Below are 17,666 nucleotides of genomic sequence, written 5' to 3'. Positions count from 1 at the left end.
TGTGGGTGTGGAATTAATTAAAAAAGCAACATGAGTAATAGCGAATTCCCAAAATAAAAAAGGTAAACTAGCTTGAAAAAGCAAGGCACGAGTAACATTTAAAAAATGTTGATGTTTGCATTCAACAATGCCATTTTGTTGTGGTGTTTCAATACAAGAAGTTTGGTGTGTTATGCCTTTAGAGGCAAAGAAAGCATGCATACTAAATACAGGTCCATTATCAATACGTATTGTTTTAATTTTCTTATGAAATTGAGTTTCCACATAAAGAGTAAAGTTTATGATATGGTTACGAACTTCAGATTTAGTATGAATCATGATAACTTAAGTATAGCGTGAATAATCATGAACAACAGTCAAGAAGTATTTAAAACCTTGCATAGAAGTAATAGAACAGGGACCCCATATATCAAAATGAACAATATCAAAGATAGCAGCAGTAGTAGTATTGCTTAAAGAGAAAGGCAGTTTCTTTTGTTTGGCTCTATTACAAGTATCACACAAATCAAGTTTATCAACAGTAATAAAAGGATATTGAGCACTCAAGACAGTTAATCTTTTATGAGAAAGATGACCCATTCTATAATGCCACAGATGTTTAAGCTTAATATTGCAATTTATAGAAGGAAAGTGAATTTATGGTGTTGTGTGTGAGGGAACAGAAAGAGCATTAAAAAGGTACAACCCAGCAGTAGCCTTAACTATACCAATCTTCTCGTGTGACAGATTGTCCTGTATTATACAGTGAGTAGAATTGAAAGTTAAGGTACATTTAAGCTATAAAGAAAGTTTAGATGTTGAAATAAAGTTTAATTTAAAATGTGGTACATATAACATATCAAGAAGATAAAATTTATCAGAAAATTTTATTAATCCAGAGTAGTGTGCAAAAACAGTGTGACCATTAGGAAGATTAATTAAAACAAGAGAAATTTTGGTGTAATGTGTAAAAGCAGAAAGATCAGTGCATACATGATCAGTGACACCAAAATCAATTATCCAGGAATTATGAATAGTAGGTGTAAAAAGACAATGTATTACCTATTGGAGACTGATTGTTGGGATTGTTGGTATGAACTGAGAAGGTGCCAACCTGATTTACTTGTGCTTGAGCAGTAGTGGCAGCAGTAGTATTCTGGCACAGGAGGTCACTTAAGAATTGACATTGTTGAGAGGTGAGCTGGAAATTTTTCACATCCTATTCTTTTGAAATGTTATCAATAGAGAGATCATCAGTAGTAATCAGATTATGAATCTGTGTGTGACGAGTGGAATTCTGAACTTTATATCCAGGAGGAAAGTTGTGTTTCTTGTAGCAGGTATCAATGGTGTGACCAGCTTTATTGCAATAGGTACAAACTTTTCTACCAGAATAGACTCTAGTACTTCTAACATTAGTAGTAGGAAACCCGATTTTCCTATAGCAAACAGTCTCATTATGGCCCAATTTTCCACAAAAACCACACAAAAGAGGATTTGACGAAGTAGTGCGACTAACATTAGTGCTATGAGGAGAAGGTAGAAGCAGAATAGTGGAAAGTTGACGTTCTTGTTGGACAACTAAAGAGAAAATTTTAGGGATAGAAGGTATGGGATCCATAAGCAAAACATGGGAACGAATATTACTATATTGATCATTCAAACCCCTAAAGAACTGCATAACAAGATCTTCACATTTTCTTTGGGTCATCACAGTTTGCACATAACAAGAACATTTAACAGAACAAGTGCATAGGGGATTAGGGCGAAAATTATCTAGCTCATCCCAAATTATATGCAGTTTGGTAAAATAGTCAGTGACAGAAAGATCACCGTGACTTAAAGATGTGACTTCGAATTGTAAATCAGAGATGCGGGATAAATCTCCTTGAGAATAACGGGTTTTCATATCGTTCCAAATATCAATAGCAACATCCATCCAGATTATACTCTGCCTAATGGGAAGAGAAACAGAATGAACTAACCAGGACGCCACCATGTTATTGCAGCGTGTTCACGCGGGAAAATTAGGGTTATCTTGCGACGAACAAGGGTTATCACCAAGAATGAACTCAACCTTGTTCTTGGCGCTTAGAGCAGTAATCATTGAGCGGCTCCAATAATGGTAGTTGGTGGAATCGAGAACCGGAGAGACTAGAGAAGCCGCAGGGTTTTCGCTCGGATGCAAATACAAAAAAATATTTGTTGGTTGTTCCGATTGAGTGAGTGGCATAACCCCTTCGTCTGCCATTGATCCTGCACAATAAAGAAGAAAATCAAGGCACTCAAGAACAACAAAAAAAAGAAAAATAAAGAAAACGTAAGATAAAGAAAAAGGGGAATCTAAGGAATTAGGGTAGCGTAGTAGAACTCTTCATTTGAAGAGCTCTGATACCATATTGGATTTTATGGAACATAAGAGTAGCGGTAGGAACCAGTGTGTGCACAGAGATGGGTAAAGGCAAACCCTATTCACGAAGAACAGAGAAGAAGATAGAATGAAAGAGAAAAGGAAATCTGAAATTGAATCTATTCCGTAATAATTCATACACATGTCTTAGTTATGGTGGTAGAGGTACATATAGAAAAGCATAACAAAATAGTAAAGGATGGGCCAAACCCAATAGCAGTAAAGCCCTTTAACAATCCCAAATAGTAACATATGGTAACTTATACTTAAATAAAAATCATCATTTGAGCATAGAGTTATCCACGCAATTCATGTTTACAAGGGAAGAGAAAAAACTAAATTTTAATATAGTAATTCTAACAAAGTGAATCTCTTCACAAAACACAACATGTTCCATTTATACCTACTCCTCGCTTGAACTTTCTGTCGGGCACTCAACTGCGGTAACTGGTTCAACATGTTCCATTTATATGCTTTTGTTGGGTGGTTTAGCTAAGAGATTTGTCGCCACAATTTAAGCTGAATTTTAGTATCCTTGTCTGAAACGTTTCAAGTGAGATGAAATCCATGTCCAAAATGTCTTTGAATAAGTGCATGTCTCAAATGTTGGCACTTTATGTTGAATTATGGCTTGAGTGAGTTACCAATAGAGATAATTGTCTTTCATTAATTTTAGTATCCATATATGATTTACGGTTTAGGGGTTTAAGTAGTTGAAGGTGCAATCACAAGCCTTTTCTCAATGTTAAACTATTGTTTGAATTTTTTATTTCTTCTATTTTTTTCTCATTTTCCGCAAAACATAAAAAATTGAGATAAAAATATTTTCTAAAAAACATAAAATTATACTTCTATTCAATTTTTTAGAGAAATTTAATCATTTAATATAAATATAACTAAGAAGAAAGTTAAAAAGAATATATATATATATATATATATATACACACACATATGGGAGATAAATAAATTATAAAAAAAAAAATCAAATTCTTTCTTTTTTAGGTAAAATTTTAAATTCTGTAATTTTAAGTAATAAAAATATTTTAAAAATATATAAAATTTTAATTTCTTTTTAAATTTCTCATTAAAAAATATTTTATCATAAAATATTTATTTTTCTTATAAATAATTTAATTTTTAATTTTTCTATATATATTATAAAATATCACTAGTAGAAAATCATTAAATAGAAACTAATTTTAGAGAAAAAATAATTAATCATTATATTGACTAAATTAGATATTATTTTATAAACTAAAAAATTATTTATATTTAAAATAATTTTTATTATTAATAAATATTTATAAATTAATTTTTATATTGATATTTAATTAGCAACCAACCGTAGAATCTAAAATAATCCGTAGCTAAAATTTTGATATTTAATTATAAAAATGTAGAAACTAATTTATAATTTTTTTACTCATAATAAAAATTAATTTATATATGAATAATTTTTTAATCTACAAAATAATATATAATTTAATTATAATAATTAATTATTTTTATCTTTAAAGTTAATTTTTATTTCAATAATTTTTATCTATAAAACATGTATCACATTAACATCAAATTATTGGTTGGTTTGTATATTTTACTATCAATACATTTTTTATTCTTTAATTGTGTATCAAGAGTCAACATATTAGTTAGTTAAAAGCAAATTACTTAGTCAAGAGTAAAAACAAAATTCTAGCAAATAGTAACATATAAAGGGGAGTGGATATTTCTTCAAGGAATTAATTGGATGATATGACCTTGGATATATGCCATGATTGTGACACCTTTATTGACAGTACCCAATAATGCCCACCCCGTTGGACAAATTTGACTTTTTTTTTAGCTTTATAAAGCTTTAAATGTTTTATAGTTGGTTCTATATATACATGTACTCCTTGACTTTAAAAAACCCTATTAGGGTATCAAAACATTAACCTTGTTTTTAGCACTATGTTGTAAGATAAAAATTGTGATTCCACCGTTTATTTCCTTTTGGAGTTCTCTCATTTATGTGTGAGTAGAAACCTCTTTTTTAAGATGGAGATTTTGCCCTTGATAATTATTTGAATTTGTTTTTTTTTGTCCATTTTGAATTTTCTTTTTGTTAATTTTATCTATTTAAGAAAATTAATCATCGTTTGTACATAAATTAATCAACTTATTTTGGTTGAAATTATAGAAAGGAGCTAGACTTTAAACCATAACTATAAATTTAATTTTTCGAAGACCTAATTAATTAAAAAGGGTCATAAAAAGTTTGAGTAGAAATAGTCATTGAGTGTATATATAAATTCAATTATATATACACTTTTATTTCGATAACTAGTAAGGGTTACTTTTGATTAATTCATTGAAAGAGAATCAAATAAGGAATTAGGTAAGAAAATTAACGATAAAAGAAGTTAGGTAAGAAAATTAATCAATTAGAAAATTGTTACACAAATTCAATCTTGAAAGCTTTAATTTCATTTTAAAACATCTAATTTATGTCACATTCAATGAAATAGATCTCTCTTAATTTGAAATAATTCTCTTTTGTTTAACTTTTAATCTAAGTGTAAGAATTGTGGCAAAAGTGAGTTCTTATAAATACCATCTTAAATTATTTTATATCTTATTATGCAAAATATTTAGTATAGGTAGGGTCGTATTTAATGTTAGAAGTTTAACATCTTAACTTTATAAAGTCTTTACATTAAACTATATATTGTCATTACCTTAAATATAAGATTAAAATTTTTTAAATAAGAGTATGAATCATAAAAGTAAAATAATATTTTTTTTCATCTTAAAAACATTATCACATAAAATATTAATGAAAGTGTAAATTTTATAAGCCCTTCCAATAAAATAAAAATTATAAAAAATATTAAAATTATGTGAGATTTTGAAAAGTTAGGCCACTTAAATTAAGATTTTGTTTAAGGAATTTTACAATAGAGATAACATAAGTTAGTAATAGTTTATATCATTATATGTTACACTGGGTGATCATTCTCCTCTCATAGTATCATTCTTAATATTGTATATCTTTTCCAAAATTATTTGTATATAAATATTTTTCACGAAAAATGAAAATTATAATACTTAAAGAAAAAAATATATAAATTGAAAAACTTAAATAGAAAAAAGGAAAAAAAAATATTTAAGTGGCATGAGCAAAAATATTACTAAAATAACTACATTGAAGATAAAAGTCTTAGGGAACTAAATTATCAATTTTAAAATATAATAAATTAATATATTGTAAAAAGACTTATAGTCAACTGATAAAAGTTTCTATAGATTTTAAAATTGTTTATTATAGAAGTTAATAAACTTATTCTATATTATACTTATAATTAATATTTTAAATCAACATCATCCACCCATTCCCACCTCTTCGAAAAGGAGATCTTGTCGTAACAGTCATAATTATATTTTGGTATCTTGATTGAAATATATCTTATTATATTTCTCACTCAAAAAGACGTGAAATGATAGTAACACGACACGGGTAGACCCTACTAAAACAAATTATTGTCTAAAATAAAATATGCTTAAAATCGATTAAATTAGAAATTAGAGTATAACTCTGAACTTAAAATCTTATAGTAATTAAAAATAGATCAATAAAATATTTTTCTGATAAAAAAAATGAATAAAACATTATTAACAAACGATTTTTATTATCATGCTGAATGCAAGACCTAGTGATTGAGTTTTTGAGATTTAATATTTTATTTGCTATTTTTACGGTAGTTAGGCATTAGAAAAAGTTTTTCTACTGTCTTCTTGTTTTTATTTAAACTTTTAATGGGGTTGTTTAAGTTATTTTTGATTTTTTTTATTTTATATTTCTTTTTGAATTTTATGCTATTTATAATGTCATAAGATAAAAAAAGTTAAAAATATTCTCAAACTTTATAGAAGTTTACTTATTTCATTATCAATTACTAACAATCCTTCTCGTGTTTACCATGAACATTTTTTTAAAAAATTGTAGCAAATTGGTATCGTAACATGTTCTGAGAAAACAAAAATAGTAATGTTTGGACAAGTTTTTTTAATAAAAAATGAATTAATCTTTATATATAATATTTTATGATTTTATTCTTTTAATTTAAATATAAATATAAATTAACTTTAATTTCTGTAAAAAAATTGTTTTCATCTCTTTAAAGTTTTTATATAAGATTTCGGCAATGACTTAAGTGGGATTTACTCAATTTTCCCCTCAAACATGTGGTTCTTGTTCAATTTAGTGTTTATGTTATACAATTGGAGTCAACCTTATTCACTACAAAAAAAATCAGTATTATCTACGGATTTTTACCCACGAATCTGAGTCCGTAGGTAAATTCAGCATTACCTACGGATATTACCTACGAATAACATTACCTATAGATTCTGAATCTGTAGGTAAATTCAGCATTACCTACTAACTATTACCTACAGATATTATTACCTACCAACTTTTACCTACGGATCTCTATTACCTACTAACTATTATACATATTATTAATATTAATATAATAATTTAAATAATATAAATAGTATTATATTAATAATAATAATATTAATGATATTAGTAATATAACAAAATTAATAATATCAGTAATAATAACATTAATAATATAAATAGTATTAATAAAAATATATATAAAATTAACATTTTTTATAATATTAATAATATTAACATTATTTATAATATTAATAAATATTTAATAATATTAATAAATATTTATAATATTAATCATATTAAATAATATTAATAATATTTAATAATATTAATAATATTAATAATAGTTAATAATATTAATAATATTAAATAATATTAATAATATTAATATTATTTAATAATATTAATAATCTATATCTATATATAAAGGGGATTCCCCACTTTAACTGCTCTAAATTGTTTTCCTACTTTATCCTTGCTTAATATTTTGTTTTATCAATGGTTCTTTGGATATTTTGGATTCTCCACTTTAACTGCTCTAAATTGTTTTCCTATTTTATCCTTACTTAATATTTTGTTTTATCAATTTATTTTGGTTATTTGGACATTTTATAATTTTAGAAGTTAATAAAACAGTTTTTTACCTATATATAAAGGGGATTCCCCACTTTAACTGCTCTAAATTGTTTTCCTACTTTATCCTTGCTTAATATTTTGTTTTATCAATTTATTTTGGTTATTTGGACATTTTGGATTCTCCACTTTAACTGCTCTAAATTGTTTTCCTATTTTATCCTTACTTAATATTTTGTTTTATCAATTTATTTTGGTTATTTGGACATTTTATAATTTTAGAAGTTAATAAAACAATTTTTTAATTTTATTTTATTTGTTCTCGCTACTTAACTAACAGGAAAATGGAGAGATTGGTACGTTAATTTATTTTTGTTCTCACTTAACTCGCGGGAGAGTGGAGAAATGGGTTACTTTTCTGTTTTAAACTAATATTCTTCTTTATTAAATAAGCGTTTTTTAATTTTAAAATTTTATTTTATTTATTCTCATGGACAGGTGAGTGGAGAAATTTGTTACTTTTCTGTTTTAAAAGTAATATTCTTCTTTATTAAATAAGCGTTTTTTAATATTAAAATTTTATTTTATTTGTTCTCACTTAATGGGCAGGAGAGTGGAGAGATTGATACGTTTTATTAGAGAAGAGTGGAGAGAGAGGGGTGAAATGTGGGTTTATGCATGGTTACTTTGTTTAGACAAAAATAATTATATATAAGAAAACTATGAGAGAGGAAGAATATAGAAACATCTTAAAAACTATTGTATGATGCTATTTGATATTCTTTCTACAGAGTCCCAAGTGCGCGCAAATTCAATTTTGGTGCGTCTTCTTTCATATTTCTCAAGCACAAGAGGAAGGAGGAGATAAAGAAGAAGAAATCGAGAAGTTCCAAGCTGTGATGCTCAGCGTGAGCAAACACCTTCATTGTTGATCCTTCCAACATCTAAATGCAAGCGCACACAGTCTTCCTTGGCTGCCACTATGCCTCCCGCCTCCTCAAAATTCTAATTTTGAGATTTTGAAACAGTGTATTACTGTTCCTCTTCACATTTCATCACAGTCACTTCACCATGTTTTTCGTCTCCTCAATGCTTCAAAAACTCTAATTTTTAGATTCTGAAATGTGTATTGCTAATTTTCTTCATATTTCATCTCTTTTATTTATCTTATTTTGCTTTTCCTATTTCTTTAACGTATACATTTTATTTTATTTTTTCCAATAGAGATGTTTAGTTTATTTTATAAATTAATAACTTCAATTTCTTTACTCATTAAGAATCACATTATTAAAATCATATTACATTTGATTTATTGTGATAAAAATATATAATTATTTAATTATTTTAAACATATTTAATTAAAAATATATATACCTATACCTATATATAAAGGGATTCTCCTCTTTAACAATTCTTAACTTTTTCCCTATTTTATCCTTATATAAATATTTGATTATATTAAGGACATTGTTGTCATTTCTTATTTTCTCTAAAATATTTAATATATGTGGAGGAACAATTTTAAATTGAAATAGAGGTTGGAGACGGTTTTGAATTGAAAAAGTGGTTACTTTTCAAACATCTTGCATAGAAAGAAGAATATCTCTTCAAATTAGAGAGAAAAAAAAATATTAGTGCAAATACTGGAGAAGATAAACGGTTTTGAATTGCAAAAGTGGTTAATGTGTGTGACATTCTTAGGAAATAAAATTTGTAAAGAATAAAACACTTAGAATGATGATCAATTACTCGCATTAGTTAAGCCAATTCACACAAAGTACAATAATTCTACATAATAATGATAATATCATTTTTTATTTATAATATACTATAAATTTATATTGTTAAGATAAATGTGCAAATAATAATATTATTTATTCAAATTTTAATATTAAACATAAATATATATATAAATGAAAAAAATAAGAAATGCGGATACACAGACGCGTGAGTGCCTGTGTTCCCGCTAGTATTAATAATATTTAATAATATTAATAATATTTAATAATATTTAATAATATTAATAATATTTAATAATATTAATAATATTTAATAATATTAATAATATTTAATAATATTAATAATATTTAATAATATTAAATAATATTAATAATATTTAATAATATTAATAATATTTAATAATATTAATAATATTTAATAATATTTAATAATATTAATAATATTTAATAATATTTAATAATATTTAATAATATTTAATAATATTAATAATATTAATAATATTTAATAATATTAATAATATTTAATAATATTAATAATATTTAATAATATTAATAATATTTAATAATATTAATAATATTAATAATATTAATAATATTAATAATATTAATAATATTAATAATATTAATAATATTAATAATATTAATAATATTAATAATATAATAAATAATATTAATAATATTAATAATATTAATAATATTAATAATATTAATAATTTTAATAATATTAATAATATTAATAATATTAATAATTTTAATAATATTAATAATATTAATAATATTTAATAATATTAATAATATTTAATAATATTTAATAATATTAATAATATTAATATTGATAATCATACTTATAAATATAATAATAATCATAACATGACAACAAAACTTGACTGGTGTAATGGTTAAAGCTTCTATGGACATATATCAAGGGACTTGGCTTCGAGTCCCTGTCTCTCCTTATTCAGTGAAAAATAGTATTTAAATACATATTTTTATACGTCAGTTCAAGTGGAAGTGTCGTCTAATAAAACACGATGATAATTTTAAACTTAACATGATCATATAGGCTATGTTTCAAGGTGAAATCACAATCTATTGATTAAATTTTGAGCATAAACTACGTTTGTTCATATGAACCGTAGTCTATAAGCTTGATATAGACTACAATTTTTGACAAAACATACTCTATTGTTCAAATTTTGACAGACTACAGTTATTAGGTAAATCGTTGTATATGTGCAGTTTATTTTAATCTTGTTGGGCAGTGCGTGCCTAATTACGTGTTCATTTTTGTTCTCTTTCTCGCGTTTCCTTTTTCTCTGCACTATCGCTTGTCGCATTTTCCTTTTTTCCATTGCTCTTCCATATTGGTTCCTTCCTCGGCTTACATTTTTAGGACTTCTCCACTGCGTTTTGGTCTCCTCTGCGCCTTGCATTCCCCTCCCGCACCACCACCAGGTTAGTAATGTTTTTTTATTTTATTTTATATTGTTATATATTTACATAACATACATATGGATCGAGATTGGATTAATTAAGCCACATAAGTGATGAGTGTTAAAGAGGAAGAACTTATTCAAATTTTGCAACGTAATGCCAACAGTAGTGGTGATGGAGTAAAGTTTAGGTGTTCGTGCAATAATTGTTTGAACGAGAGAAAATTGGATGTTAACAAAATCAGAGAGCACCTTCTATATGATGAGTTTCTACGATCTTATACAACTTGGACATTGCATGGTGAATTATTACATTTATCAAGTGTGTCTGTATCCCAAGAATATGTTCAGTTCACCATGGATGATATTGTGGATGATGATTGATCAGATGACATAATTCATGATGTTGAAGCTAAGTCTTTTGCAGAAGCACATGATTACGGAAGTATGTAAACCAATGTGGAGACTTCATTGTATCTTGGATCAACTAACTTCACACGATTGTCGGTGATGTTAAGATTGATGAATTTGAAGGCAATAAATGGATGGATAGATAAAAGCTTCATATAATTGCTTTTGTTGTTGAAGAAAATGCTTCCAGAGGAAAATACTCTATCTAATTGTAATTATGAGGTCAAAAAGATTCCTTGTCTGATGGGTATGAAGTATAAAAGATACATGCATGTCGTAATGATTGCATATTATATAAGAAGGAGTATGAATTGTTGAAATATTTTCCCAAACATCTATCACCAACTCTCTTCATATAGGGAGAAAACAAATATATATTTCCCCTTATATTAATGAGTAAGCTCACTTAATAAGTCGTCAATTATTAGTATTTCATGTCATAAAGTTTTACTAATTGTTTTCATGGACGATGAAGGGTTCACTGAAAGTTACTTATGCCATTTGTAAATGATAACACTATTGTGTGGTTCTGCTCATTGCATAAGAAGTCACCCACATATCTCAAGCAAATAGTGGACGAATAATTACATTATCAACTTACTTGTGTATAATACTTAAATGTCTCCTAACAAGTTTTCTTATTAATTAGCTCATACCATAGATATAGCATACTAAGAGATCATCACAGTTCAAAGTTTCATAAATGGTTGATCCTAAAGGTTTGTAATTTTTATTAACTGTACCGCCCTGGAAGTCGGAAGTGATGACGTGGCATCCAGCTACAGTATAGGCGTGTTGACAAGGCGCCAGGTTGGCAGAAGGGAAGGAAGTCGGGGGGCTCGTGAAGTCGCCAGTTATTAAGTTGGCGTGTTCCGATCTCCAGCTTACCAGAATCGGCGATCACCAGGTTAAAGACGAAGTCGCCAGATGTAGATTCAGACGACCTAGTCATTGGAGATCGCCAGAGCGGGCACATCGCCGAAGATGAAGGAGAAACAGATTATGAAGGCGGCCGGCGAGACCATAGGGAAGGTGTATGAAGGCCCCTAACTCGCCAGTTCCAGTAGAGATCGCACTCCCAAGTTAGCTATGCACTGGGCAGTACCATGCATAAGTAACTTAGCCAGAATGAGAGTAGAAGCAGCGCCAAGTCAAGGAGCCTCCAGATGATGGCACGTGTACAGTTGGATGCGAGCCACGTGTCCAAGTCTGTAACTGCCAGGAGAGAGAAAGTTACCAGGTATATAAGAGTTCTTAACGAACTTTCTGAGGTACGCACGTTCAGATTATACTCTTTACGCTTGCGAGTTATAGAGCTTACTGTGAGAGAGGATTTGCACGGTTCTTGTTCTCTTAGTATTTGGTGATACCGTCACTGACTTGGGCGTTGGAGTGCGATCGGCCGCAGCGGCGCCGCTCTGTTTCTTTGCAGGTTCTTGAGGTGGATCTCGGAGAGGAACGAAGGTTCGAAGCGGTGCACACGTCGATCCTTTGACGAGGCAGTTTCCAGCGTTCTGGTCAACAGGCAGGATCATTAACTAATTTTTTTGTCTTCCTCTCTTCATTGTTTTTCAAAATATCAATATTAACATTTAATTATTGAATTGTAGTGTAATAAACAACTAAGGGGTATGAGTGTGGCTACTATGTTATGCAATGGATGACTACCATTATAACATTTGGCATTAACAAAGGTTGAGAAACGATAATGATATTTAAATTATTGTTTATAATAAATTATAAGTACTTTAAACACTAATTTCAAGTTATTCTGTATTGCAATATTTTATGGACGTTGAACCACTATCTGGACTATGTGAGGAATTTTTGGGATACATATTTCATTAGGTTCTATAACACTCTAAGATAGATGATGAATAAGTTTATATCTTCTTAAGTGTTATATTATATTACATGCTTTTAATATATAAGAAATTAGCCAAATTGATATGAGTAAGTAAGAATATATATTGATAGATGTAAATGATTTATCAATATATATATATATATATATATAGTTTGAATAAATGTGAATCTGGTTATCTGGCTGAGCTTTTAAAATGAACAAGTTAATTGAGAGGAGAAAGTACACATTAAACAAACTGAATTAAAAAATAACCCATTTACAATTATAACAAAAATCGTAGTTTATGAGACACTATAAGCAGCGTTAAGGACATAATTGTTGCCTATAATGGATCATAGACTACAGTTTTAGATATAATCGTAGTCTATGATGGCTCCATGCAGTTAACTATAGAAGACTCAAAAAAGGGTATAGACGACGATTTTGTCCATAACCGTCACATATACCCTCTTTTGAGTCTTCTATGTTTTTGTTTCACTTACAATATAGGCAGTGATTCTATTAATAAATGTCGCCTATAATTGTATTATAGACTATGGTTGTTTAGTCACCATCTATAATTTAAAATTATAGACCACATGCCCATAAATTATGATTCTAAAACTGTTGCTATAAGGATTTAAAAACTGTTGTCTAAATGCATTTTTGTAGTAGTATTGTTAGTGTTTACAAAAACATTGTTGTTGAATTTACCAACAGAAATACCCACAATAATCTATTTTTCTTAAATAATGATTACCCTCAGTATTGGATTTATCCCAAGTTTATGCTTACATTCATAAATCATAAAACCCACATTGAATCTGAAAACCCACAAATATCCCTACAGAAACAACAATTATTAAGATACCATAATATATGATAATATGTTTAAAGTCTCAAAATCATTATAATCAATCATTATATCACATACGAAATAAATATGAGTGCAAAGGAAAGACATCTATTATATCATAAACCCAAAATATCAAGTTTTTCAATCAAATATCATAAGCCTTAATTATATTATAAACATATAACACCAAAAATATAGAAACCAAATATATGTGAAATAAAACTAAAATATAAATACCAACCTATAACTATATATAAATCTTAAATAAAAATCCTAAATAGTGTTTCTATAATTTCAATAATCATAAGAGGACTTTAATTGTTATGAATTTTTTTTCTTGTTAATCATTTTGGGATTATTTGAGGTCTTCTTGTTGTTAGTAGATTACATATTGATTTTGTTGGTCTGGGTTGAACGAGTACTATTTAAGAATAGTTTATACATAAAAGTTGAGGAACTATATAACTCCACAAAATAAAGATTATAAAATTATTCAAATTTTATTAGTCAGTTGGTCATCATTTGTCTCCTTTGTTTGTCCAAAATCTTAACATAATTGGTCAGTAGTTTCCTTTATGAAACAAATCTGCTCTTCACTTATTGAAAGTCATTGCCTAGGTTGGTTAATGTCTTTAGTATCATACGAGGGACTGGATGCTTATTACTTGAGTTTATCATTCCCACCTCTATAATTCCAACAAGTTGTTCAACTCCATAATTTTTTCATTTACTTTTGCCACCATTTACTTCAACCCATCGTTGAGTCCTCATATCGTCTTGTGTAAGATCGAGAGCATTAATCTCTTCTTCTTCTCAAGACATGATCCAACCTCAAATTTGGTTTATGAAAGTCCAAGTCTCAAATTCTTTCTTTTATTATAAAACTGAAGAATTATTAAATAAATATACTATAAATTTATTGGAAAAGTAATGTTAGCATTTAAGTTGGCTTAAATGTGTCTTCCTTAATTTTTCAATTGACAAACTGGTTAATATCCTTCTGAATATGAATTTGTTGAAAGACATCATTAGTAAACATAGATCATCTAAGTTCTTCTGTTAACAACACATTTTAATACAAAATTAACTTATACAATCTTTTAAAAGATGAACAATTAGAGTAATTGAAAAAGACTCAATGTAGGTCAAATGGTGTAACCTAATGACAAAGTACTAAAAATGAAATTGTGTTCACCGAACTATATGACTAAAAATTCTATATAAGTACTTCAAATAGAAGCTTTTGTTAAAGGAACTATGCATCAAGCATAAGATTATTACCATTAAAGAGTTAAAATAAGTAAAGCACATTGAAATTATTGTTTTCACCAATGAAGCAATAAATAGAAGTTAAGTAATATTTTAATGAAAACATATCTACTATAATAGTATTTTTTTTTCTATTTTCATTTTTTTAACAAAACACTCACTTTAAATCCCAAAACACAATGAGTTTATATGACTATAGAAAGTCTAAAAAGATATATATCAACTAAATAAGTATATATAACATCATAATTTAATACAAGTAATTGTATATGAAAAAGTTCAAAAAAAAAAAACTTATAATGTCATTTTAATCATTCATCTATCTTAAGGTAATTTACGTGATTACAAAATATTTTGAACATGTTATCTTAACATATTCGAGTGCTTTTGAATTTAGCGGTTGTGGGTTATTGAAAAACTGTGGCATTTGAAATTTTTTAAAATTAGTCATGAATAATAAACACCAAATTTTAATGTCTTTGTGTATTGATGTATTACATAATCCCAACCTCTATCAATTCCAACTCGCAAAATAGTTGACATCCATTGCATCACATAGTAACCACACTCATAATTTCCAGATTGCTTATTGCACTACAAGTCAAAGTAAATGTTATTAAATGAATGAAGGACACATATTGAAGTGAGTGAAAAAATATACTTTAAATACCTTAAGGTGCATCCAAGTAAGCTTTTTTGCATTTGCACTTTCCCTCCCACTCAACATGTTATATCCATAATAAGCACTAAAATAATAAGATTTCATGTTAGAACACATAATATTATGCAATGTATAAGTAATAATAGATGTTAAATGAAATTTTCTATCCTATCTATAATGTGTTTAAAACAATTAGGAGGTTTCTTATGCAATGAGAAAAACATGCAACGATATGATCTTGAACAAATATGATCAATGGTTGCCAATGAGGCCTACATAGAAAATTAGTTAGTCTCTCTTATGTCAATAATTTAGTATAACGTATTTAATGAATATGGGCTTACTCATGGATATATAGAGCAATATAAATTTGTTTTCCTCTATTCTTTAAGGCAGTGGTGATGTAAGTTTGTGTTTTTGAATTTTTGTTACCCAATGATTGAATGAGTTCAGGATCTAAAAACCCATACATATCTTGTTTCCCTTCATTGCAAGATAATCCCCAAGTATACCTAAATTTCAATAAGTTATTAGTAATATATATAATAAATAAAGAGTATAAATATTTTAATAATTGAACTTACATCATCCATAATTGAAGAATTGTTATGTTAATCTCCTGATTTCCGGATGCAAGGTCCAAAAATAAAACAAATGAAAGTACAATGGTACATCACTATTCTTGCCAAAAACATTGACATCCCATGAAACCTCTACGACTATTGTATCTAAAGTCGTAGCAACTTCCAACAAAGTTGCCACAGGATCATCAATGGAGAATGTTTTATTCTTTTCCACATGTAGTTTTGTCTTAGGTTCCTACTACTCATTAAGAAAGCAATAATTAAATTAGTTAGTATATAACATATTTCATATGTAATCTGATCCTGCCTGTTGACCGGAACGCTGGAAACTGCATCGTCCAAGGATCGACGTGTGCACCGCTTCGAACCTCCGTTCCTCTTCGAGATCCACCTCAAGAACCTGCAAAGAAACAGAGCGGCGCCGCTGCGGCTGATCGCACTCCAACGCCCAAGTCAGTGACGGTATCACCAAATACTAAGAGAACAAGAACCGTGCAAATCCTCTCTCACAGTAAGCTCTATAACTCGCAAGCGTAAAGAGTATAATCTGAACGTGCGTACCTCAGAAAGTTCGTTAAGAACTCTTATATACCTGGTAACTTTCTCTCTCCTGGCAGTTACAGACTTGGACACGTGGCTCGCATCCAACTGTACACGTGCCATCATCTGGAGGCTTCTTGACTTGGCGCTGCTTCTACTCTCATTTTGGCTAAGTTACTTATGCATGGTACTGCCCAGTGCATAGCTAACTCGGGAGTGCGATCTCTACTGGAACTGGCGAGTTAGGGGCCTTCATACACCTTCCCTGTGGTCTCGCCGGCCGCCTTCATAATCTGCTTCTCCTTCATCTTCGACGATGTGCTCGCTCTGGCGATCTCCAATGACTAGGTCGTCTGAATCTACATCTGGCGACTTCGTCTTTAACCTGGTGATCGCCGATTCTGGTAAGCTGGAGATTGGAACACGCCAACTTAATAACTGGCAACTTCACGAGCCCCCCGACTTCCTTCCCTTCTGCCAACCTGGCGCCTTGTCAACACGCCTATACTGTAGCTGGATGCCACGTCATCACTTCCGACTTCCAGGGCGGTACACAAGCCCCCCAGTCTTAAGCGAAGACTTGTCTAGCGAAAAGACTGAAAAAGCCACGCCAACACTGGTCTACGTGGCGTTGACGCAGAATTCCAAGCGGTTGTACTTCCTGCTGCTCTGACGCTCCATCAAACCCCTTCGTCCATCACGCGACACGTGGCTTCATCAACGGTTATCTTCAGTTACCGTTTGCGCTTCCCAAACCCATTTCGAAAAAACTCTTAAACCCATTTTCACTCAACACTGTTCCATCACTTTCCCTCGCATTCACGAACGCTCTAACTTTCTTCTGCGAAAAACTCTCAGCGCTCTCCAGCATTCCGAATCACCATCAACCTTCAACGTCTTCCTGATCATAAAAAGGTACCTACT

General features: G+C 29.0%; 1 protein-coding gene across 1 annotated transcript; it reads right to left on the bottom strand.

The window, feature by feature from the left end:
- Positions 1 to 1,198: 1,198 nt before the first annotated feature.
- On the bottom strand, positions 1,199 to 1,978 carry LOC137838682 (uncharacterized). The gene has a single exon (XM_068647916.1). It carries the CDS (start codon positions 1,976 to 1,978, stop codon positions 1,199 to 1,201), a length of 780 nt encoding a protein of 259 aa, XP_068504017.1.
- Between the last annotated feature and the right edge of the window lie 15,688 nt (positions 1,979 to 17,666).

Source organism: Phaseolus vulgaris, chromosome 4 (assembly GCF_000499845.2).
Source record: "Phaseolus vulgaris cultivar G19833 chromosome 4, P. vulgaris v2.0, whole genome shotgun sequence".
NCBI lineage: Eukaryota > Viridiplantae > Streptophyta > Magnoliopsida > Fabales > Fabaceae > Phaseolus > Phaseolus vulgaris.
This window is presented reverse-complemented; position numbering and strand designations above follow the sequence as displayed.